Here is a 24,458-nt window from a genome sequence, read left to right on the forward strand (position 1 = left end):
ATAATTATTAAATATTTTTATTGTAATTTTTATTTACAAAATCTATAATATTTATCGGTAATTAGAATCTAAAATTTGATTGGATAGTATATATATATATATATATATATATATTGTATAATAATTAAATTTAACCCATGAGAATTATTGTAATATCAATATTATATTATCATATCATATGAACAAAGAGTTCTTAAAATTCTTAAAATTTATTTTAAAGATTTTATGAAAATGTAATGAAATGATATAATTAAGTTAAAAAGAGAATATAATTTTGGATGTTAATTATATTTTTGGAAAACTGATGTAAATAGTATTAAAACTAAGGACAAATAAAGGAAATAGTGTCTGGAGCTCTGTGAGTGCGATACATCAGCATTTTAAGTGTGAATGCTTCTCTTTTAATATATAAGGGATAGAAATAAACATTACCTTATATATTTTAATGACACATTTATGTATATAATAATGAAATAAAGATTTCCTTATATATTTTAATGGTGCATTTAATAAATCAAAAGACTTATTTTTGTAAATATACTTATCTTGGGATGTTTAATTGTAATTAAATCTCCAAATCGCTCTGACGACGACACATCAGCACTATCAACAAAATGTTTCTCTATTAATATATATAGGAGATTCCATAAATAGTTTACTGTTATATTATCACTACCATAGTTCATATATATTAATTTCTTGTTAATAGCAAAGAGATCAGATGAACAAATCTAAATTATCCTTAAATTATTAGTTTTAGGAAGAACAAATTTAAACGTAAACCTGTATTATTTTACACAAATGTGGAAAAGAAAAATTAAAAACACTTCTTTGTCTGTCAATTTCTTTCCCTCTCCTCTATATATATATATATTTAAACCTAATATGACAAAACAACTGGATACTTTTTACAACAACTTGCACAGACAAAAAGCCTGAGATCCCACTTAAAACTAATGAGATGAGTTATGTTCATCGTCGGATGACGACGCAGAGGAAGAAGAAGACGACGAAGATGATGATTGCCTTCGTCCAACGAGTCCAGGAAGTGGCTGTGGCAGCATTGGATTCACTGGGACAGGAAACTTATGAGCAGAACTAACCATTGTTCTTTCGTTTATCATCCCAACTTCTTTGCATACTCTGTCTACTACTCCAAGGAAGTCTCTAACCACCAAGAATATTCTAAACGGGTGCGCTTCTTCTTTAGCCGAGTTCCCATGGAAATACTCTGTGATTTCTTTCACTAGAGATAACGCTACACTCTCTTGAGCTTGTACTCTTATGATCTCTTCCTCAGCCTTTTTCAGAAACGTATTCATCGATTCCGAAAATCTCTGGCTGTTGCTTTCTTCTGTTGTGATCGTTGATTGGACTTGGATAGCCTCGTTGATCTTGGCGATGCCTTGAGAAAGCTTGGAGACGTAGCTGCTTAGTACTTCTGAGTCCATTGCAGCAGCTTTTTTGACGTTACTAAGCTCTGAACCAAGGCTTGATACGACTTGGAGGCCAAGTTTCCTGCATTTAATGTCATCTGTTTGGGTATTGTTACCTGAGAGACGTGTTCCTTCTGCTCGGATTATCTCTTGTACAACGAAATGTAAGAGTGTTGTTTTCCCGTCAGCGCCTTTGACATCGACTAGCTTGAGGAGCGTGTCAAGCTTGAACGCATGTGCATCACCTCGGTTTGTGCCAACGTTCATACGGTTTCCTGTTTTTAGAACCGCTTCTAGTAGCTTTAAGAACATCCTACTGTTCCTTAGTTCCTCACAAGCAGCCTACCCAAAACATTAGGAATGAAGTCATGATCCGATACAGACAAAGGTAAAAAAGAGAGAACATAAGCTTATTATAATATAATACCTCAAGAGTCTCAAAAGATTTCTTCAGGTATTCAACCTCAGACTCAAAGTTAGCTACATAGAGCATCGCATCAACTCTTTTAAAGGCGAACGGGATGTCTAGCATTGCCTTAAGAAATTTCTCAGCATGTCCAAGCTTAACAGGGGAATCATCTTTATACTCTTTCAATTTTCGCTCTTCTTCTTTTGTTGGTGCCATCTTCAGTAAGCTCTCAAGAAGTTCAGTCCCAAGTGTATCAGCATTGCCTGAAAAAAGCATAACAAAGAACATGAATATAAGATCAAGAATCTCCCAACCACAAATGACGCGAGGCTTTCAGCTGTCTACCAATTATTCATGACTTCAAACTCCTAGTTCAAAATGATTCTTACTCGCTTAACAAACGCAGAAAAACTCATATTTTGGAGATGAACGGAGAAAAAGATTGTGAAACTATGTATGTGACAGCATTAGTTTACCTTCAAGAAGAGCCTCACAAACTTCTTCGATAGTGACATTAAGTGCGCGAAGCAAGATGGCAATATTCTGAGCTTTCTTAGGATCCAAGACTCTGTTCTCTTGGTTTGGGTTGGGGACAACAGATCGTGGAGTAGTCTGACTCTGATTTGGTTTGTTGTCTAACGTCTTTGCCACAAACAACGTTTCAATCATCTCCTCATCTAATCTGCAAACCATATCAATAACTTGAATAACCAACATTACTCACAAAACCATAACTGTATCAAATAAGAGTGTGATGACACATTAACTCACTTGAAAGAGCTTGATCGAAGATGATCCCAAACCATCTCACGATCCGAACTTGCTCTAACTTTATCCCAATGTAACGCTTTTAACTTCGGTTTAGGAGTCTCCTCCGCCGGCTCACTCGCACTAACCGTCTCTGCAACCTCTACAGGAGAATTCATCACTGGATGGTTTTCGGATTGGATCACAAAAGGATGTGAAGGCGGCGTGAGAGAAGGGGGTCTCGAGATCGTCTCCACTTTAGTAGCCACCTGATTCCGTCGTCCCCACAACGGCATTGGTGGAGGAGGTGGCGGAGGAGGCGGCACACGTGAACCTCCCATTGCAGCCAACATCGCCGGAGACTGTAAAATCTGAGGTGAAATGTTCGAAATACGTGGTGATACATCTAAGCTATGACTAAAGTCTCTCTCCGGAGAAGATGATAGAGACTGCGAGTTCCGAGAAGACAACTTAGGTGACTTATGAGAAGCTTTCTCTGGTGAAGAACAAACTGATGAAGTGGACGAGGAAGAAGAAGAACGCAATGCGTTTAACTCTTTAAGAAAACCTTGTCCTCCTCCTCCAGGAGAAGAAGAAGATAGTAACTGAGACTGCAAACCTTGCCGGAGATTACTCATAAACGCCGGTAACACCTCCGGTGATTTCTGAAAACATCTATACGGTGATGTAGAAGCAGAGGAATGCGAAGGAGATCTCAAGTAAGCTTCTGGTGTATCGTTTGGTCGTCGTTCCGGTGATGTTGAAGCAGATGATAACGGAGAGGTTTCGAGATTCTCTTTTTTCTTGTTGTGATTCTCCGGTGAAGCTGTGAGTGACGTAACCGTCGGAGATCTAGAGATTTGATTTAATCTTCCTCCTTCATCGGAGTTTTTCAATCCCGACGATAACGAAGCTAACGACAGTGACGGAGACCTAACGAATCTGTAATCCGCCGGAGAAGTTTTTGACGGTTCTGGTGGTGCGGCGGTTGCGGCGGTGATTACTACAGGCTTTGATTCAGATCTTTTAGGACTCATTGAAGGAGAGATACTGATGAACGTTGATCTTCCCGGTGAACCTGAGCTTGAAGATGAGCAAGAGATAGTGTCATTGTTAACAGATCTAGGGTTTTGATGATGACCCGGAGCTCCGACCCGGTTTAATGTCTCTCGCCCGCTTTGTGAGCCACGTGGAGAGTAGAACTCTTCTTCTTCCTCTTCTCCGATTGAACCAACATCTGGATTTAACCGGAAGCTTCGTTTCATCAATGGAGGAAGTGGTTGAAGATCTGGTGATTCCAGTTTTCTTGAACTCGATCCGTTATTGCTTCGGTTGCTTAGAGATTGTTCATCGATGCTTCTTTGATTCACCATTGTTCCTAAGTAGAGAAACTCAGAGCTGTTGTTGTTGTTGTTGTTGTTGTTGTTGTTGTTACTGGTGGTTCTCTGTTTACTTCTAGCCTCTGCATTGCGCCGTGTTGGAGCCGCCCCGGTGGATGGAGGAGGAGGGTAGACTCGACGGCTACTGTCGGTGGTGTATGTTTTGCTGTCATCGGAGAAGTTGAGATCTTGGTTACTTGCTCTTCTTCTACGCCAGTAGAGTAAAGCGATGAGTATCGCAACTAAAGCGGCGGAGGAGACTGCGGAGATGGCGACGATGAGGAGTTTTTTGGAGTTTTGTGGGGATTTAGTGGCGTGAGGGACGATAAGAGATGAGATGTTAGCTGGGAAAGAAGCGAAGGAGGATGGTGAAGGAGGTGGTGGAGATGAAGGGTTTAATGGGAAGAAAGGAGAAGCGTTTGGGTCTGATGGTGGTGGAGTGGTTGAAGAGAATGGTAGCTTAGGAAGCGGTGGTGGTGATGGTGGTGAGGGCGGTGGTGAATATATAGGGAAGAATGGTTCGTGGAGTACACGACGGTCGGCGTGGATAAGATCTAAAGATGAGAAGTGGAACAAGAACAGGAACAATAAGAAGAGCATTGTGTTGTGTCTTCTTCTTCTTCTTCAAGATCTGAGAAGAGAAGAAAATGAAAGAGGAGAGTGATGAATCCAGCTATGATTGTGTTGTGGTAATGGTTTCGATTTCGATCGATCTTTTTGTTTACTCTCTTCTTTTGATTATTATTGTTTAATTGTGTTTTTGTGACATCTCTAAGTTTAGTGATGGTGAGAGGATGAGTGAGTAGAGAAGAGAGAACTAGAAAGCCAAAAGAGCTGATGAGAGGAGAGTGGTTAATTATTCGTGTTACGTAGTGGGGACTAAATTCAGACAAGAACATATGGGATTATGACACGTAGGAAAAGACGTGGACCTTGTAATAGTCTGTCCGCGTTTAAGTTGAAGTGTACACTGTGCATTTTGCAATTGCATTGCACCGTACTACGCAGAATATTAAAATGCGAGTGGATTTGTTTTTTCTTTATTTATTTAATTTAATTCGGTTTAAAAGCTTTTTGAAAAGTGAGACCAAAAAAATTAAATATTATTACGGCGGTGTGACGACGACTGTATTAAAGAAAGAAGTATGGAAAAGAAAATATTAAACTACATGGTTGAGAATAAGGAAGTGGGTGTATAGTGGGAGAACTAGTTTATTTACCTATGTTTACCGGCACTGTCGAAGAAAGTGAAATGGTCGGTCCATGTGTTTTCACCGAACGCTTGTATTGTATACAGAAAACGTAAACTTAGATTTCAGGTCTAACTGGTTTACTGGTGTAGATTTTTTTTTTTTTTTGGGAAAAGTCTAACTGGTATAGATTAAAAGGAGGAATTAGGATAAATAATATAATGAGAATATGAGATAAAAAAAATGTAAGAAGAAAATTAGACAAATTAATGGAGAAAATTGTCCTTTAAGTTTTAAGTGGAAAAGTGTTCAACAAAAACTGAAAAAAAAATATGAACTTTTACTCTTAAAAAGAAAACAGAGTAATTTATAGTAAAAAATAGTACCACTAATTTCTTTTCTTTTTTTTTGACAAAAAAAAAATTATTTTCCTTCTAAAGATGTTTTCCACTTACATTTAAAAATATATATGCAAAACTGGATTATAAAAATTATATTATCCTTGTCGAATTAAATCAATTTGAGCTAAACATGTAAAAAACAGTACTATTTTTATTAAAAAAAAATCTTCTAATTCGATTAGAGAATTTGACAGAAATGGTTAATTATGGGTTTGCTATAAAATTTATATGGTTTGGTATCGATTTTGTATCGTAAACCAATAAAATCAATTTATGTGTATACATAGAGTCCTATAAGTTTACTATAATTATGTTCAACTTTATAATGTTCATAATTATCGGAATTAGTACCTTGTAGATGTATTAAGGTACCAATTTCGATAGTAATCTCAAACCAGTATCTATTAAGCAATTAAATTCGATCGTTGCAACTAGTTAACCCATTAATGTTACATGAATACTTCTTCAATCCAATAACCATATTTCTAGACTTGGCCATTAAATTTTCTTCATACTATTGTCTATTGTGCGGCACTGCGGCTAAAGCAAATGCTCCCTGCGTCTCATGCAATGTTTTGGAACGAGAAACGTAACAATAACATATCGGTTTTGTTTGTGTTTGATTGAATATTTCGCAATCATTAAATGGGCACTACACATGTTATTAATAGTTTTAAAGCATTTTTTTTTGCTTGCAACAGAAAGACAAAGCACTAGAAATTGTTAGTATTGGAAAATGACAGATATAATGAATTTACCAGGACTCCAAAATTGATCAAATGAAATGAAAATCTTTTTTTTATTCTTATAAAATTTGTGGGCCTGACAATTTTAGGAAAATCTATAAAGTTAGATAATAATAGTGCATATAAAAGTTGAAATAAAATGAGGTGCTAGATAAACCATAATTGGACTAAGGGGGGTGTATTCAAATTGATATTTTAAGTGATTTGTGTGAAATTTACAAATTCTATGTTATTCAATTATGAATTTTAAAAAGTCTATTAAAATCCACTGTTATTGAACTGATGATTTAAAAATCTACTTTAAAATCCACTGTTATTGAACTGATGATTTAAAAATCTACTTTAAAATCCACTGTTATTGAACTGATGATTTAAAAATCTACTTTAAAATCCACTGTTATTGAACTGATGATTTAAAAATCTACTTTAAAATCCACTGTTATTGAACTGATGATTTAAAAATCTACTTTAAAATCCACTGTTATTGAACTGATGATTTAAAAATCTACTTTAAAATCCACTGTTATTGAACTGATGATTTAAAAATCTACTTTAAAATCCACTGTTATTGAACTGATGATTTAAAAATCTACTTTAAAATCCACTGTTATTGAACTGATGATTTAAAAATCTACTTTAAAATCCACTGTTATTGAACTGATGATTTAAAAATCTACTTTAAAATCCACTGTTATTCAAAATAGTTTTGCGGATTAGGATTTTAATAATTTTTAGGATCTAGAGGATTCTAGAGGATTTGTTTAGTTAAAAATACAGAAATCCAAATCTCATGGTTTTAGGTGGGATTTGAAAGAATTTTACAGAAAATCATATGAACTTCCCTAAAATCTATCAAAATTCTAAATTTACTAAATCCCATCAAATTCTCCAAAATCATGGTTTGAATACACCCCCTAAGAAAAGGAGTAAAATAATTGGTCACGTGGGAAAGGTACTGAAAATGTAAGAGTACGAGAGTATCAGGTAAAAGTAAAACCACCGACACACAGGAATTGTTTTTATACTTTACATTTTATACTTTTACGCAAAAGACCTCATAAGTACACTCACTCTTTCAATAAAATTAGTTCGACGAAAAAAATAAAAAAATTAATGGTGATATTTGTGGAAAAGGAAAAAAAGACCCAAAAATTCATATATATTATGGATGCTGCATATGGATGTATGGTGTTACGATTGTAGTGTTAGATATCAAAGTCGCTTGATAAATGATAATACCACGGAAATGGTCGTTCAAGATGGTTATAGACTCCTGAACCCTTCCTTCCAGTTCCATATATGTCAAAGGTTCAGATTTCGGAACAAACATAACACTTAATTAATTTTGGAACATGCACATGCTTAGTCGGCAATATCTTCTAAAGAAAATGCATGTAGAAGTAGAAACAATGTCTAACCTAAGGGTACACCGTACACCCTAATAGTCACACACTTAAATCCATGTTGAAGCCGTTATGCATCTTAGAGAATCAGTGGCTGAGATGGGAGTCGTGATCAAGTAATCCGGTAAGAGTTTTCCACCCTTAAACTAATTATACTCTTTTTTTTTCAAATACGATTTTAAAAAAGTTTTAGTTCAGTATGAAGCTTATATCCATTGGAGAAAACTTAGGCGGATCGAGATCGTTGGGCGGTCAATATTTTGGTTTCTCGACAATATATAAGCACACGATTAGGTTTTTTTGTGGTTTATGAATTTCTGCATGAGGTTTTTCTATACTTAGTATAAAGTCTATGGATAAAATTAGTGACCTAATTTGATGATAACCTCCAAAAACTCCCATATATGCATGACTCTTAGGAATGAGTTCTCATCCCTATTTACAAAAGCAAATCACTCTAAGAGAAGGAAACATGAAAATGGAGATAACTACTACATAGATAAAAAAAAAACAAGAGATATAAATCGATATAGAAAACGTAATATAACCTAAATAATATGTAGTTATGTATCATTTGCCACTCGTTAAAAAATCAATTGTGTCTCCAGGGTTAGACTTCCAGTGTTGAGAACTTGAGATATATATATTCCGTATCATCAAAATATGTCCATCGACGATTAATTCATCTTCAACCAGCATCAAAACCCCAAGAGAATTGAAGGGACAGTCGGGTAAAAGAGAGTATGCCGCCTTGTCGGTAGCAAAAGCAAATAGCCAAATACTGTAGTACTTTTTGCTTTCATTTGGAGAATATTTCACTCTTGAGATATTAATTATTGGGTCGTGATTTTTATTCTGTTAGCATCGCATGCATTTGATTTAAGTATAATGTAACTTGTCTTCGAATATTTTCTAACTTGAACGTTAGATGGTCATTGTCCACATATCATCTCATCACTTCTCCACCTTAACGCTTCCAAGTTCCAACCGTCATGGGCCGTCGACGATAAAAATAATTAAAATTTATATTATAACTAAATTAAAAATGTATCTTAATTGTAGTAACTATTCATTATGTATACATAAATAAATTAAAATTCCATACTGTAATAAAAAGTCAGTTAAAACTATATTATTCATTACATATTTATAATCCATATATATATATATATAAATCTTACTATTATTATGTATAAACAATTGCTTATGATTTTAAAATTTTTATGCATACCGCGATAAATCGTGTTACAAGTATGAATAACTAAGGCTTTATACGGCTTCATTGACAACCTAACTAGACAGTTGAAGGTTGAGTCACATCGACACATCCTCGAATCTAGCCTCGGATACACGCACAATTTAGATAAATAGATGGAAAATGATATTGAAATGTATGCTGTTGAAAATTGTGAATAAACTTTTTAATGAGGCGGTGAAACTAAAATTAGTTGTAATTATAAAAATTTTGGAAAATAATGGAAATATAATTTTTTTATTACATAAGAATTATCGTCTAAGTGTTGTTTTAACTAACCATAAAGAATCAATGTTCCGGGAAAAAAATTTCTATTTTTTTCTTATTTATTAATAACCTTGAAAAGTGATCACAATGTAAATAAGAAATTAAAAAGATGGTACATAATAATGATAGTAGAGAGGAAGATACTCTTCGAATAAAAATAGCAAATTTTTGGGAGAAATTTTAACTCTACTAATTTAAATTCAATAAAACATTTTTTTGGTAATAAACAGAAAAACACTAATCAAACCTACCAGTGACACACAATGACACAATCAAAACGAGGGTATCACAAATCCATAACATTAAATCAAAATCATTTATATATATATATATATATATATATACAAAAAACTGCCACGCAAATTCATTACGAAAGGAAAATAACAGTTACGGTCAAGCTATTTGTTGTTGTTATACTTATCATAATTGAATATTCTACTCTTGAAAGAACACAAACAAAACCATATATATATATATATATATATATATATTGTTGGTAGGTTGTTCAAAAAAAAAAAAAATTGGTAAATATTGTCCATTCCCTTTTTCTTTTTATAATTGCAAAATGTAATCATGAGAAATTATTATGATGGTAAAGAATAATTACACCTCAAAAGGAAAAAGAAATAATTAGGAAAAAAGATCACCCTCTTTTGGGCTTAAGACCTTCCTTTCCACCTAGTGTATTCGATTAGGTTGAGAAAGGAACTTACTGATTGGAAAACTTGTTCCCGTGTAGCTGTTATTTCCTGTTTACTCTTTTATTCACTCTTTTTGCTCAAAATCTAATTGCTTCAGAAGGTTTGTGAGCTAGGGTTCTTCATCGTTACTCGAATTATCTTTGCTGTCTTTGGTTTTTTCGATCTTCGAACTCGCGGAGTTTCGGCTTAAAGGTTTCGGGTTTGGTTGGGATTCTATCCTAGAGTGGAAGTCTATCTTACTGTGGGTATCATGTCGTCTGCTATGGATAAGGCTTTGATAGCGATGTCGTTGGAAGAAGAGGAAGAAGTCCCCTTTGAGATGCCAGATCTTCCGGAATTCATGTCTGTGGAGAGAAACGCGATCAGCTTAATTGGGCGAACCTTAAATCCAGAGTGTCAGCCAATGAAGAATTTGATTAGAGATATGCCAAGAAAGTGGCAAAAACCAGGGAGAATGAGAGGGGTAGCTCTCTCAAAGGAACGGTTTCAGTTCATCTTCGATTCAGAACACGATCTGTTAGAAGTGTTGGCGAAAGGAGCACATACATATAACGATTGGTCGCTAGCGATTGATAGGTGGTATGAGCACCCGCCTGCCAACTACCTGCAAATTATTCCAATATGGGTGCAGATTTGGAATATTCCTGTTAACTACTACACGGACAAAGCTATCACTGCTTTGGGAGAATTGATTGGTGAGGTTAAAGAGGTTGCTTTTAATCCAGACATCCCGCAAATTCAGGAATTTGTGAGGGTGAAAGTTCTTTTCGATGTTTCGAGACCTTTGCGGAGATCCAAAGAACTAAAGCTCCCTCAAGGTGGCTCTACTTTTGTGAGGTTTCAATATGAAAGAGTCCAAAAAAGATGCTTCGAGTGTCAGAGACTAACTCATGATCGTGATGTTTGTCCGATTGTGGTCAGGCGAAAGCAAGTCGAAGTAGATGCTAAGAAAGCTGGTATCCCTTTGACTAAAGCTCCTAAACCTTTGTTTCTTAAAGAAAATGACCCCCTTTTTGGTATTTTGAAAGAAGATCAAGTGGGGATTGATCCTCTTACGGGCAGACATAGGATAGCAGCAGAGGTCCTGAAAGGTATGAGACAATATCTTTTGGCTAATAATAATGAAGACCCTGTTATTAAGGCGGCCAGGATAAGGAAATCTGTTAGTGAGGTGAAAAAAGATCCTATTGCAAAAAAGATGGTTCTGAGAATGGAACCTGCTCCTTTGATCCATTCTGATATAAACAAAGAAAAGGGTTTGGTGTTTGGCTTTGAGGAGAGGGTTTCAAGGGGGCAGTCAAACGTGAATTTAGAGAGTCCTTTTGATGTTTGTTCTGCGGAAGGGGATGCTGGAGATGAAAGCTCTTTGAGGGGTGGAGCGGTGAATCCTCAAGGAAGAAAGAACTTTGGTGACTTCTTGGTTTTATCCCAACCTTACCAGGATAGAGCTACGGGTTTTAGTCTTGGCTTCTCTGAAGCCGGACCTTCCGGCTCTACTGCTAAAAAAAATCAAAACCAAGAAAACGACCTCCTACTCGGATCAGAAAACCAAAAGGAATGGGGTCTAAATTACCAGTGGAGGAACAAATGGTGCGGTTGGATTTGACTAAAGTGGGGAAGGAAAAAAGAAAGGCAGAAAATGAAGAATCAAGCACTGCTAAATGTTTAAAGCTTGTCTCTTTTGCGGTGATCCCACATGAGAGATCGCCCAATGTTTAATGAGCATCATCAGTTGGAATTGCCAAGGCTTGGGACGGTCTCATGACTTGGTGATTCCTAGACTCAAGGAGATGCGAAAAAAGCATTTTCCTGAGATCTTGTTTCTGATGGAGACGATGCAATGTAGAGATAATCTGTTTGATATTCAGTGTTTGTTGGGTTATGATAGGATGTTCACAGTGGATCCAGTGGGTAAGTGTGGTGGTTTGGCACTTATGTGGAAAAGCAGTGTTCAGATGGATTTTCTTTTTGAGGATAAAAATTTGATAGATGTACAGGTGCAGTTTGGAGTATCAAATTTTTTCCTATCTTGTGTATATGGAGATCCAGATATTAGTATGAGAAGTCGAGTCTGGGAAAGATTGATGAGGTTTGGAGTTGGTAGAAAGGAGAGATGGTGCATGTTGGGTGATTTTAATGCTATTATGCATAATGGAGAGAAGATTGGAGGTCCCAGAAGACCTGATTCTTTCTTCAAACCTTTTGTGGAAATGTTAGAGGCTTGTGAAATGTTGGAGCTTCCAAGTAGTGGCAAATAGTTCACTTGGGCGGGTAGGAGAGGTGAGCATTGGATCCAATGTAGACTCGACAGAGTTTTTAGGAATAAAGCGTGGAGTGATGCTTTCCCAGCCTCAAATCAAGCCTTTTTGGACCTTAGAGGTTCTGATCATAGACCGGTGCTCTTATGCTTAATAGACTCTCAGGAATCTTTCAGAGGCCACTTCCGGTTTGATAAAAGATTCCTCCAGAAAAAAGAGGTGAGAGAGGCGATTAGAAGCTTGGAAGCCAGGAAGGGCTCAGAATGGTTTTTTGGTTGCGCAGAGATTGAGAAGTTGTAGGAAGGCGTTAAGCTCGTGGAAAAAACAGAATACCATGAACTCCAAAGAGAAAATTCATCAGTGTGAAGTGGTTTTAGAGCGTGTTCAGTCTGAAAGATGGCCTAATCTGCAACAAGTCTCAATTCTGAAAAAAGAACTAGCCAGAGCCTATTATAATGAGGAAGAGTTTTGGAGACAGAAAAGTAGAAAGAAATGGTTGAGATCAGGAAACAGGAATTCCAAGTTTTTTCATAGTTCTGTGAAAGGTAATAGGGAGTATAAAAGATTAGAACAGCTAAGGGATTCTAACGGGGTATTGAAAAAAACAGAGGCGGCTAAAGGTGAAGTGGCTTCTGATTGTTTCAATCATCTGTTCAAATCTTCAAACCCTCAGTCTTTCAATCAGTGGTTTTCGGGGTTTCCTGCAAGAGTCTCGGAGGAGATGAATCAATCATTAATTGAGAAGGTATCAGCAGAAGAGATAAAAGAAGTTGTTTTCTCGATAGATCCTTCTAGTGCTCCAGGACCAGACGGGATGACTGGTTTATTCTTTCAGAAGTATTGGGAGATCGTAGGACCCCAAGTGATCAAAGAGATTCAAATATTTTTTGAGGAAGGGGTCTTTCCAGTGGAGTGGAATTATACTCATTTATGTCTTTTGCCAAAAATTCTTCACCCGGTGGAAATGAGTGATCTTAGACCCATCAGTTTATGCTCCGTTTTGTACAAGGTGATTTTGAATATATTGGTTAAACGGCTTCAGCCAATCTTGCCTGTCATCATCTCGAGTAACCAATCTGCTTTTGTGGCGGATCGTTTGATTACTGATAACATAATGATTGCGCATGAAGCTGTCCATAGTCTTAAAACTTACCAAGATTTCTCCTCTCAATACATGGCAATCAAAACCGACATGTCGAAAGCTTATGACCGGGTTGAATGGAGCTATGTTAGAGCGTTGCTTTCTGCTTTGGGTTTTCATACACGATGGATAAATGGGTTATGTTCTGTATATTCACTGTCACCTTTTCGGTGCTGATTAATGACCAACCGTTTGGTATGATCAATCCTCAAAGAGGTTTAAGGCAGGGGGACCCTCTCTCACCGTTTCTGTTTGTTCTATGCACTGAGGGTCTAACGTATCTACTGAACAAAGGGCAAGCTGATGGTAGACTTCAAGGCATAAAATTCTCTGAAGAAGGTCCAGAAACACATCATCTCTTATTCGCAGACGACAGCTTATTCATGTGTAAAGCCTCTGTCGAGCAATGCTCTTTTTTACAAGAGTCTTTGGGGAGGTATGGTGCGGCGACTGGTCAAGTCATAAACTTGAATAAATCTTCAATTACTTTTGGCTCAAAAGTAAATCCCTTGTTGAAGACAGATATTCAAGCTTTGATGGGTATTTCCAGAGAAGGAGGAGCAGGAACTTACCTAGGGATGCCTGAAAGTTTTAGTGGATCCAAAGTGGAATTTCTGGGGTACATAAAAGACAGGGTAAAGGCAAATTTGACTGGTTGGTATTCTCGATTTCTCTCTCAAGGAGGAAAAGAAGTTCTTCTAAAATCAGTTGCCATGGCTATGCCTGTCTTTGTGATGTCTTGTTTTAAGCTTTCGAAGACCATTTGTGCAAATCTATCTAGTGCGATGGCGGATTTTTGGTGGAGTAATGCGGAGCACACAAAAGGGATCCATTGGTTAAGTTGGGAGAAACTCTGTCTCCCTAAAGAGCAAGGAGGTATGGGGTTCAGGGACATCTCAACGTTTAATCAAGCTCTGTTGGCTAAACAGGCTTGGAGAATCCTTCAATTCCCTGATAGCCTTTTTGCTCAGGTAATGAAGAGTAGATATTTCCCTGAAAATGACTTCCTTTCTGCGAATCTTGGTCCTAGGCCTTCTTATGCATGGAGAAGTATTTTGCACGGTCGGGAGCTACTAATTCAGGAGATGGAAAAGAAGGTGGGAAATGGTAAGTCCATCAAGGTATGGATTGATGAATGGATAGAGGATGATGGTTGGAGAGCTCCCTGGAGGAGGAACAATTTCTTTAACCCTGATCTTAGAGTCTCGGAATTGTTAGATTTGAGATCCAGGGATTGGGATCAAGAAGCATTGGAGCATCACTTCCTGCCAGGAGACATAATCAGGATAAATAAAATAAAACCGGTAACAAGCATCGAAGACTTTTATTCCTGGAAGTTCAACAAAAGTGGAGAGTTTTCAGTGAAATCAGCGTATTGGCTAGCTTCTCACTCCACTAATCAGCATATTAGGTTGGAGGCTAACCAACAACCCTCGACGAATGCTTTAAAAGCACAAGTGTGGAAGGTTCACACTGATCCGAAGATCAAGGTCTTTCTCTGGAAACTTCTGTCGGGTGCTTTACCAGTTACAGCTGCTTTGAAAAGCAAAGGGATGAAGGTGGAGGATACCTGCCAGATCTGTGGAGCAGAGGAAGAGACCATTAACCATGTTCTCTTTTCTTGCTCTCTATCTAGACAAATATGGGCTTTATCAGGTATTCCTTCCCCTTCTTCGGGTCTCCATAAAGGGTCAATATTTTCAAACATGCACTACCTGTTATCGAACCAGAGGAATTCACTATGGCCTGAAGAGCTAAGAAAGTTCTTCCCTTGGTTAATCTGGAGGATCTGGAAAAACAAGAACTCTGTATCCTTCGAAGGTACTTCATTTTCTCCTTTAGATACGGTTCAGAAATGCAGGGAGGATTGGATGGAATGGTCAGAGGCTCAAAAAAGGGATAATGAAAACGGGGAAGAATCTGAGGTTGATGGAGAAGGAAATCAAGGAATTCAAAGAGTTCATGAGAGGCATATCCCAAAGGGGTGGAAGGTCCACCTACGGAGTGGGTGAAATGTAACATTGGTGTCTCTTGGTGTCGGCAAAACAGTTTAGTTGGGTGCTCGTGGGCGTTGCGAGACCATAATGGAGTTGTGTTACTACATAGTAGAACAGCTTTTGTTGGGGTCAAAGATAAGTTGGATGCTCATTTCCAAAGACTTATATGGGCCATTGAATGTATGAGGAATCACAGAGTGAAAAAGGTGATTTTTGCGATGCAGGAGAACTGTTTGGTAAAAGCTCTTACCAATCCCAATGCGTGGCCTTCACTTAGATACCAATCTATGGAGGTTGCTAGATCGCGTGGTCTCTTCAAAGACTGGAAATTCTTTTTGAAAAACTTATCTTCAAACAGAGGAGCCTTTATGATTGCACAAAGTGTCACAATGGAAGGCAGGCTTCAGTCATATGTTGCTGCAGGTCATCCGGCTTGGCTTGATGGTGTTTTCGCTGCAGAAAGGATTATAGATCCTGTTTGAATTTAAGTTTTTATCAATGTTCATTAGAGTGAACTATTTTTTGTATAGGCCGAAGTATGTTGTATACTGGCTTAGGGTAGCTCAGTGTTTAGTGTTGGTTTGAGCCTCGGGCAGGAGGTGGTATGTAGGTTTGATAATGTGTAAAAAACAGTATATTATCAATATAATTTCAGTTGACAAAAAAAAGAATAATTACACCTTTGTCACATCAGTCATATTATGAACTTCATTTTCTTTTAATTTCTGATTATATATGATTGTTATCTTCGCTCAGTACTACTTAAAGGCGATAATGGTGAAAGTTAAAAGTTGACATGGACCCTAAATCATATACCCTACAACGACACAAAACTAATCATCTATACGAGAGAAACAAATTAAACTTATAGAAAATGTAATCCGTATAACAAGAATTTACGAAAAAGTTATACATATATGATGCTTTTTGTGCACCTTTTGTTAAATATATTATTTCTTTATTTTATTAGAAGAAAAGTCAACATAATATAATTTTAATTCTAAAAAAATTTAACTAAATAAAAAAGGTGTAATAGAGGATTTAAAGATTTTTTTTGATATATCATATATTTTAATCTTTAAGTACAATTTCTAATATAATAAATATATATATATATATATATCAAGTATAATATAACAATATCAATTTTATAAATATATGTATAAAATTTATTTTTGTATTAATAATTTCATGATTTTTATCACTATTGAAGTCTTGTTGTCCGCCACCATGTTTCTATTGCAATCCTTTTTGAAAAACTCTTGATTTAAAGTAATTTAAAACATTATAAAATTATAACATAACAGTTAAATTATATGACTGCTTGATCTTAAACATGAGCAATCATAACGGTTTACAAATGTGATATTTGTGAATAGGTTTTTTTTTTGTTACGTTTGCGGATGTTTTATAGACGAACCTCTAAATATTTTTTTCCGAACCGTAAGTGGATGGCTATTTTATAATCAAATAATAACAGAAGTATAGAAGCATCTATAGCGTTCTTAAATAGTTAACACTCTGACTAAATACAAGTGTTGCAGTATTTATTAGAAGGAAACAACAAAATAAACAACGGGGAGGTTTCTAAATCATATGCCATAAAACATAATGATGGACCTTTTTCTCATTAATATAATGGAACCAAACATTAATGAACAACAAGTTTGACGCTTCGGTAAGATCTCGTTAAAGTGGTGCATCATTATGTTTTGATTAAAAACTATGAATATATTAGCATGTGGCCACATGTAACCAAAACATTTGATAAAACTCTACAATGCATGAGAAACTAAGCTTATATTTATGATAATAATGCCATTAGTTGCAGTATTTATATGTACATTAGTGTGTATACACTACTTATAGACATGAGTATGCGCATTTGTCGTATTACTGAGCAATAATTGTAAATAGCGCTACATCCAAAGAACAAGCCTCGAAGCTAGAGATTCCACTGAACTTCTGACGTATAGAATTTAAAATATAGAGATGATATTATTACTAGAGATGATGATAGTATAATTTTGTTTTTTTACTAATATTTGTGAGACCATTTATAATAGTTTTCTTTATTTTTTTTTTATCATAAAAAAATTCTATAGAGAAACTTTAAGGTTCGAATGGTGACCGCGGTTTTAGTTGTGAGGGGAAAGCGGTTTTAGAGTGCGGTACGGTTCAACTACGGTACATGCGGTTTGCGGGACAAGTGCGGTTTATATAAAATAAGCGGTACAGAATGATATTTGATTGGTGAAAAAACTATTTGCGGTTCAGTATTAATTGTGTGAATGGTAAAAAAAGGAAAAGCGGTGCAGATTACATATATTATAAATAAATTTATTAATAATTAGTATGTTTGTGTATTATTGTATGTTATGAATTAATAATAAAAATAATTGTATTTATAAATCTTAAATACTATAGTTGATCAAAAAGTAAATTTTTTTTGACATATTGATAAAAAGTTCAACTATATAAAAATACAATTTAAAAAAAAAAATTATCGATTACTTTGACTTTTCCATAACATATTTGCAATAGTATCTCTTATTTGCGGTACGGAATTCATATTATTTTATTAATAACTAATATGTTTTTATATTTTTCTTTTTTTGTATTAATAAATAAAATTTTGTAATTTCTAATATGTAATACTGTTTATTTTATTATTGATAATTTATGAGTATCATTTACTACATAATTATATTTTTATTAATTAAAGAATTAGAAAAGCGGATTTTGAAAATCCGCACCATAAATGGTAAGTATTTATTGGAGGGTGCGGTTTTTTACTTATAGGAGAGAAAAAAAAAACAAAGCGGTTTTCGTTTTTTTGTTTCCATAAAAACGTAAATCAATAATATAAGTGTGATTGGTGTAACTAATGCGGTTTTCTACTTTTTAGGAAAACGTCCCGCTTTTTATGGTCACCAATCACTGCGTTATACTAATAGATATGAGTTTTCATCCAAATTATCTCTATTTCCATTTTTAGAATAAAGACTGCTATTTGTAGAGGTGGATTGGAATAAAATTCACCTATGTTATAATGACAAAAAATAATGATGGATTGGAGATGCACTGAGTTTTAATGAAGTTTTCAAATTATTGCTACTAAGTCTGGTTTTATGATTTTTCATTGACGTGCATTTTTAAACTAGACAAGTAGTAATACAGCTTGAAATCTCATATACTCTTTTTGTATTGTTGTAGTACCATTATTTTTGTAATCTCATAAAGGTGATTTGGACGTTTGGTAGCTTAAGCTAAAACGAAACCTTTTGCGAATGCACTGCTGTCTCCAGTCTCCCTAAGGTGCATTGCTGTTAAGACAGTGAACATTCATGTTTTGGTCTTATGTACGTGCCGTGGCAGGGGGGTTTAGGAGTCTAAGGAAAATGAAAAAATGTTACATTATGTTTTACTACAGTTTTTTTTTTTTTTTTGTAATGAAATATGCGTAGTATAATTAGAAATTTAAATATTATTTTGTGAAATTTTATTGAGATAGTGACTTTTAGTATGTTAATATATGAAATGGAGGTTTAAATAAACAGAAAATAATATCTTAAGTATACATATTTTTTACGAAAAAATACTCAGCTACACGAAGTATTGTTCAATACATGACCACACATCCCAACTTTAAAAATGTATAGCCAACTACACGAAGTATATGTATCGCATGGTAACATATACCAACTATATGATGACATGTGCTCAACATCACAACCATCTTATTCCGGTATACCGCTCATCAGAATCCGGTGTTGACCAGTGTTGACCAGCGTTGACCGATGTTGACCAATATGCAATTTTTTTTTTGTTTTTAATATTAGAAACTAAAAAAAAAATTGTTTCCATCTTTAATGTATTCATTCTTATAATTAGTAATTTTAATTTTGAAGCTAAACTAATAGTTAAATAAAAATTATTAATAATTATTTTGAATATATATATATATTAATTATATATGTATATATTAATATTACTACAGTCAAATATATTGTTTTGAAAACTCAATTTTTTGGATCTTCTATATATTAAAAATAAATATTGTGTGTTTTTGTTGTTTACAATCAAATATATTTATTTTATTAAATAAAAACATTGTATTTAAATAAATCAAATAATAAGTTGATGTTTTTAATTGCAATAGAAAAATAATTTAACTATTATAAGACTGGATGAATAAACAGATATATAATACATTTTTATATTGCAAAAATTAATAAAAGTGAAATGAAAAATCATTAGTAATTTTTTTCAGAATTTAAAAATTTTATTTTACCATGAGTGTATAATATTTTCCAAGAATTCTAATGATTTGGATATGTATTGAGTTTGGTTCTAAGTATTTTTGTTGTAGAAATATTTTTTGTGGTTAAGATTTGAGAATATTAAATAATTTTAATTTTATATTTAGATAAATTAAGTAAGTGATGTTTTTAAATTAATAAAGTGAAAATAAATAGTTTTATTATTTGATTTATTATAACAAGATTATCTGGTTTGAATTTAAGTTTTAATATTTTATGAATGATTTTTATTTCAATTTTAATTAAGTTTTGAAATATGAAAAAATAACTATCATAAGACTAAATTAATGGAATTTTATACAATATATATTTATTTTGGACCCATATATGTTTTACATTATAAAACACTATAAATGATTCCTAAATAATTCAACTAATTTTGTTTTTTTGTTTTTAATATTAAAAACAAAAAAAATTGCATATTTTTATTGGTAACATCGGTCAACGCCGGTCAGTACTGGTCAATCCCGAATTATGATGAACGGTGTACCAGAATAAAATGATTGTGATGTTGAGCACATGTCATCATATAGTTGGTATATGTGACCATGCAATACATATACTTCGTGTAGTTGGTAATACATTTTTAAAGTTGGAACGTGTGGCAACGATACTTCATGTAGCTGAGTATTTTTTTTCCTATTTTTTAACCAAAATAGAGGCACTTAAATTAAATAATATTATGGGGTATGCCGTATGCCGCATCCATAAGGCAAATGCCTTTTGTTTTTGTCATTAGGCACGAATTCGTGACTGATTAGCTCTCCTCATCAACATGCATGTGTTATGTTGTCACATCTGCTCGTCAGTGTTTAAATTTTAATGTCATTAACTAATTTTATTGAGATAGTGACTGTTAGTTTCTTAATCTTTGAAATGGAGTGTTTAAATCAAGAAACTTATAATGCGTATTATACTAAAAATGGAGCCCTTTATCAGTTACATAATGGGGCATATACTGCAAACGCCTATTTTTTTTTTTTTTTTGTGTCACTAGGGGATCTTAAATTACATTTTTTTTTGTTATGTTCGTGGCAGTTTAGCTCTCATCATCATCAACAACAAGATGCATCAAGCATCATGCATGTGTTATGTTGTCACATTTGTTCGTCAGAGTTTTATGTCATTACAAAATTTGGAGAATCAGGGTTGCTATCTTCATCCAAAGAACAAGTCTCGAAGCTTGAGATTCCACTGAACTTCTGACATATTGTACTATTAAAATATAGAGATAGGATACTACTAAAACGAACCTATATAAAATCATTAATAATCCTATATATATATATATATATATATATTTTTTTTTTTGACAAACAATCCTATAATTTTTTTATATGAGATTATTTTAACCATGACTACTCCGATCGAGTCTACTTTTACGAATTTCATTGACGTTCATTATTAATAGATAAAGTGGAATCCACCACGAGAAAGCATAAATCTTTTTGAATTCTTGTATCTTTAACACATTTCACTTTACTGTGACATATAATATAATTGAAAAAAAAATTAAAGCAAAATTTTGGGTTTTAATGGTAACTGCGGTCGGAGCAGACAAATCCATTTGTGGACCAGTGATATATCATGGTTTTTGTGATTTTTAACCATAATATAAGGAGTTTTTTAGAGTCTTTTGATTTGTTTTCTATGATGTTTTTTGAGTCTTTACAGGTTTTCTAGGATTTTGGTATGAAATGAGCAAAATGGAGCAATTAGAGATATTTTGGAGCAATTCATCAAGGAAGAGAAGTTGGATTCGATTCAGAGTGATGGTGTCGATCGACACTGCCTTAGCATCGATCGACACCTCTGTTTGTCTATGAGAGAAGCCAATTTGGAAGTTTTACAAAGTTGCCCAAAGTTTTCCATAATTGCAACACAAGTCCCTGACGTGTTTTAGGACATATAAATAGTATTTTTAGGTTTTACAAATCCTTAAGTTATTTTCTAGCAAGTTTTATTTTTCTGCAACCCTATGAGATTTTGAGAGCTTTTGGGGAGAGAGAGATCTGAACTGCTTTGTAGATAAGAATTCTTGAACTCATTCTTTACTCTTTTAATTTCAATTGCTTATTATTCAGAATTATGTCTTGTTCTTCATTGAATATGTCTGATTAGTTTGCTTGTTAGGTTCAGGGTTTTTCATAGGGTTTTTATGAATTATTAGATCTGTTTATTTAGGATTCAATATCTTTCTAGATCTTCATCATATGTTGTTCTTCATATTAATCCTTAATTGGCCATCTAGAATTAATAATCTGGGAAAATAAATTGATATGAGAATATAATTGATTTTCTTGATAAAACCTTTTGATGAGCAAAATTACTTCTTGCAAAGAGATTTGATTTAGTAATTTTGTGAACAATCTAAACCTGTTTTTAAACCTGATTTATAACCTAGAATTTTACAAAGAGATTTGGATTTTTTAGTTTTAAATTTAGATAATATTTGCATTGAGAACTGATTTATTTTACATAAGTGTTTAGAGTTCTAGATCTGTTCTTAATTGCTTGAATCCTATTTATTTGTTGATTTAATAATTTGTAATATCCTCAGAAATTCCCTAGGCCTAACTTTTTGATCCCCTGAATTTACAACAGTTTTCTTTTAGGATTTTGATTTGTTTTTATTTTAATTCAAATTTATTTGTTTAGCATAATTATAAAACTCTATAATTTATTGTGTAGTCGTGAGTCCTTGTGGAATTCGACCCCTAAGTACTGCATTGATCTCTTAATTTGAGAGAATAATTCTAGGGTTTAATTTGAGAGAGTAGCTCTAGGGTTTAATTTGAGCATATAAACCAGACCGTTCTATTTTAAGTGTGGACAACAGACCGCTGCGGTTCAACTCTATTTGTAAGGAAAAGCGGTCTACAGTTGATCCGCTGCGGTTTTGTTTCTGTTTTCTGTAGACCGCACCACTGTAAACTACACATGATGAATGGTAAATAAAAAACGGTCAGATCCACAGATGGATTTGTCCGCCCCAACCCAACCATTCACACCCAATTATAATTATTTATAATGTTTGTCATTCTCTCTGGATGGTTCTCGGTAGACTTGGGTTTCAAAGTTTGTCTCTTCAGCTCAGTTCTCCACTGATTAAGACCGGATCGTTGTTACTAGTCTGGATGTCAGTTTGAAGCAGCTTGCAATAGTTGAAACTGTCAAAACTTGACTTGTGAAAGGAGCAATCTAGTCTCTCCAGAGACTCTACAATTTTTTTTGCATCTATGATAGATAGACTATGGAACGTGAATCTAATTGAGTGAACTGCGGTAGTTTTCATTTTGAACGATACTTGAAAATATTAATACAACCAAAAACATTAATATAAATTTTTAATAATCAATGGTATACAACTAAAATATCGATACGTATGTTTTTTAGCTACTTATGAAAATGAGATTTTTAAAAAAGAAAAAATACTCCATAGTAACCTATCAAGCTCTCTAAATTGCGTGAAAGGCCTATTGCAGCAACAAAAATAGTAAAATTAAAAGAAGAAGCCATTAAGTTTGATGTAGGAAGGATGGCTATCATTCTATCACAAAGCTTTTTTCGACAGAAGAAGGAAATAACAAAAGTTTAATTTGTTCAGATTCTTTATATTTATCTTTTGTTGAAAGAATCAAGTTGATGTTGGTCGGAAGAACCTCTAGCTTTGAGCATCCTCTTAAAGTCACATTTTGCAATTTATGAAGGTTTCCGATAGAGGCGGGGAGCTCCACTAGACCGGTGCACCTACAAAGATGCAATTTTTGGAGATTATTGGCATTTCCAATGGAGTAGGGCAGCTCCACCAAACTTGAGCATCCACAAAGAATCAGTGTTTGAAGGTTAGTGGCAGTTGAAAAATCAGGTAGCTCCTTTAGGTTCTTTGAATGGAACAAATTCATCCTCTTGAGGTTTAGGAGCGGCTGTACAAACGAACAAAGGAAAACATAAGAAAACTTGAAATAAAACATGCTATACATACGAGAAAGACACATCACCATTATATTCCGTACCATATTTCCTTCCCACATCTTCTCAAGTTTGTTGTGTTGCAAGTTTAGTTCGACAAGGTACTCCGTGCAAAACTTGGAAGGCAAACATGTCACTGGAAAATGATCCCATTCTAGTAGTCTAAGTTTTCGAGATAAATTGTTCAAACCTTGCGGTAAGCACAATTTATCACTCTGGTCGCATTTGATTCTTAAGAATTTCAGGTTTAGCATTCCTTCAAAAGCTCTCTCACCTATATTTAATTCGCCTGACAGTTCAAATGAGTTGAAATGTATGCCTATAACACTTCTACTACCCTGTAAAAGACCAAAACATTATGTGTAGAAAGTTATTAAATGAATATATATACTTTGTAGGGAGCAAGGAAATGGAACTAACCGTGCCATCAGTGAGCACTTCACAAATATCTCTACCATCAACCAAAAATTGACGTTTTCCAGGTTCACGAATGGATCCTAGCTCATCATAACGAACAATTTCTCTACCCAACTGCTCGAGCAGATTATGCATCTTTATCCATCCTTCTTCAATAGATATGAGAGATTTCTCAGCTAATACGTGAAACCTTTGCTTCGTATCCAACAACTTATGCGCAAGATACTCTTCCACGTTCTCAATTCTTTTTTTGTTCAAAAGGCAGGCTATATGAAGGAATAAATCTTTATCTTCACCACATAAGGCATCGTAACTAAACTTTAAAATGCTTTGAATACTATAATCAAGGTGAGTCCTTAACCTTGGTATTGCATTGATCCACTCATGCTTAGACATTCCTCGGAAATGGGAGCCCAT

General features: G+C 34.4%; 3 protein-coding genes across 3 annotated transcripts; 1 reads left to right on the forward strand and 2 right to left on the reverse strand.

Moving 5' to 3' along the window:
- LOC104747090 (formin-like protein 1) lies at nt 769-4,834 on the reverse strand. The gene is made up of 4 exons (XM_010468662.2): nt 2,617-4,834; nt 2,322-2,527; nt 1,864-2,108; nt 769-1,778 (listed from the first exon to the last, which is right to left on the reverse strand). The coding sequence occupies exons 1-4, from the start codon at nt 4,569-4,571 to the stop codon at nt 954-956; spliced, it is 3,231 nt and encodes a 1,076-aa protein (XP_010466964.1). The 5' UTR covers nt 4,572-4,834; the 3' UTR covers nt 769-953.
- On the forward strand, nt 12,527-15,812 carry LOC104748579. The gene is made up of 3 exons (XM_010470195.1): nt 12,527-13,480; nt 13,561-15,302; nt 15,383-15,812. The coding sequence occupies exons 1-3, from the start codon at nt 12,527-12,529 to the stop codon at nt 15,810-15,812; spliced, it is 3,126 nt and encodes a 1,041-aa protein (XP_010468497.1).
- Nucleotides 23,517-24,458, reverse strand: LOC104748580 (disease resistance protein TAO1-like). The gene is made up of 3 exons (XM_019236756.1): nt 24,045-24,458; nt 23,638-23,962; nt 23,517-23,578 (listed from the first exon to the last, which is right to left on the reverse strand). The coding sequence occupies exons 1-3, from the start codon at nt 24,456-24,458 to the stop codon at nt 23,517-23,519; spliced, it is 801 nt and encodes a 266-aa protein (XP_019092301.1).

Source organism: Camelina sativa, chromosome 15 (genome assembly GCF_000633955.1).
Source record: "Camelina sativa cultivar DH55 chromosome 15, Cs, whole genome shotgun sequence".
Taxonomy (NCBI): domain Eukaryota; kingdom Viridiplantae; phylum Streptophyta; class Magnoliopsida; order Brassicales; family Brassicaceae; genus Camelina; species Camelina sativa.

Excerpts from the sequence above, each read along its gene's own strand:
- LOC104748579 (XM_010470195.1), top strand. The coding sequence starts at position 12,527 with ATGAACTCCAAAGAGAAAATTCATCAGTGTGAAGTGGTTTTAGAGCGT. Across the intron at positions 13,481-13,560 it reads GGATAAATGGGTTATGTTCT|GGGGACCCTCTCTCACCGTT; the intron begins GTATATTCACTG and ends GGTTTAAGGCAG. Across the intron at positions 15,303-15,382 it reads ATTCAAAGAGTTCATGAGAG|TTTAGTTGGGTGCTCGTGGG; the intron begins GCATATCCCAAA and ends TCGGCAAAACAG.
- LOC104747090 (XM_010468662.2), bottom strand. The coding sequence starts at position 4,571 with ATGCTCTTCTTATTGTTCCTGTTCTTGTTCCACTTCTCATCTTTAGAT. Across the intron at positions 2,528-2,616 it reads CTTCGATCAAGCTCTTTCAA|ATTAGATGAGGAGATGATTG; the intron begins GTGAGTTAATGT and ends TATGGTTTGCAG. Across the intron at positions 1,779-1,863 it reads AATCTTTTGAGACTCTTGAG|GCTGCTTGTGAGGAACTAAG; the intron begins GTATTATATTAT and ends TGTTTTGGGTAG.
- LOC104748580 (XM_019236756.1), bottom strand. The coding sequence starts at position 24,458 with ATGGGCTCCCATTTCCGAGGAATGTCTAAGCATGAGTGGATCAATGCA. Across the intron at positions 23,963-24,044 it reads AAGTGCTCACTGATGGCACG|GGTAGTAGAAGTGTTATAGG; the intron begins GTTAGTTCCATT and ends GGTCTTTTACAG. Across the intron at positions 23,579-23,637 it reads AATGGTGATGTGTCTTTCTC|CCGCTCCTAAACCTCAAGAG; the intron begins GTATGTATAGCA and ends TCGTTTGTACAG.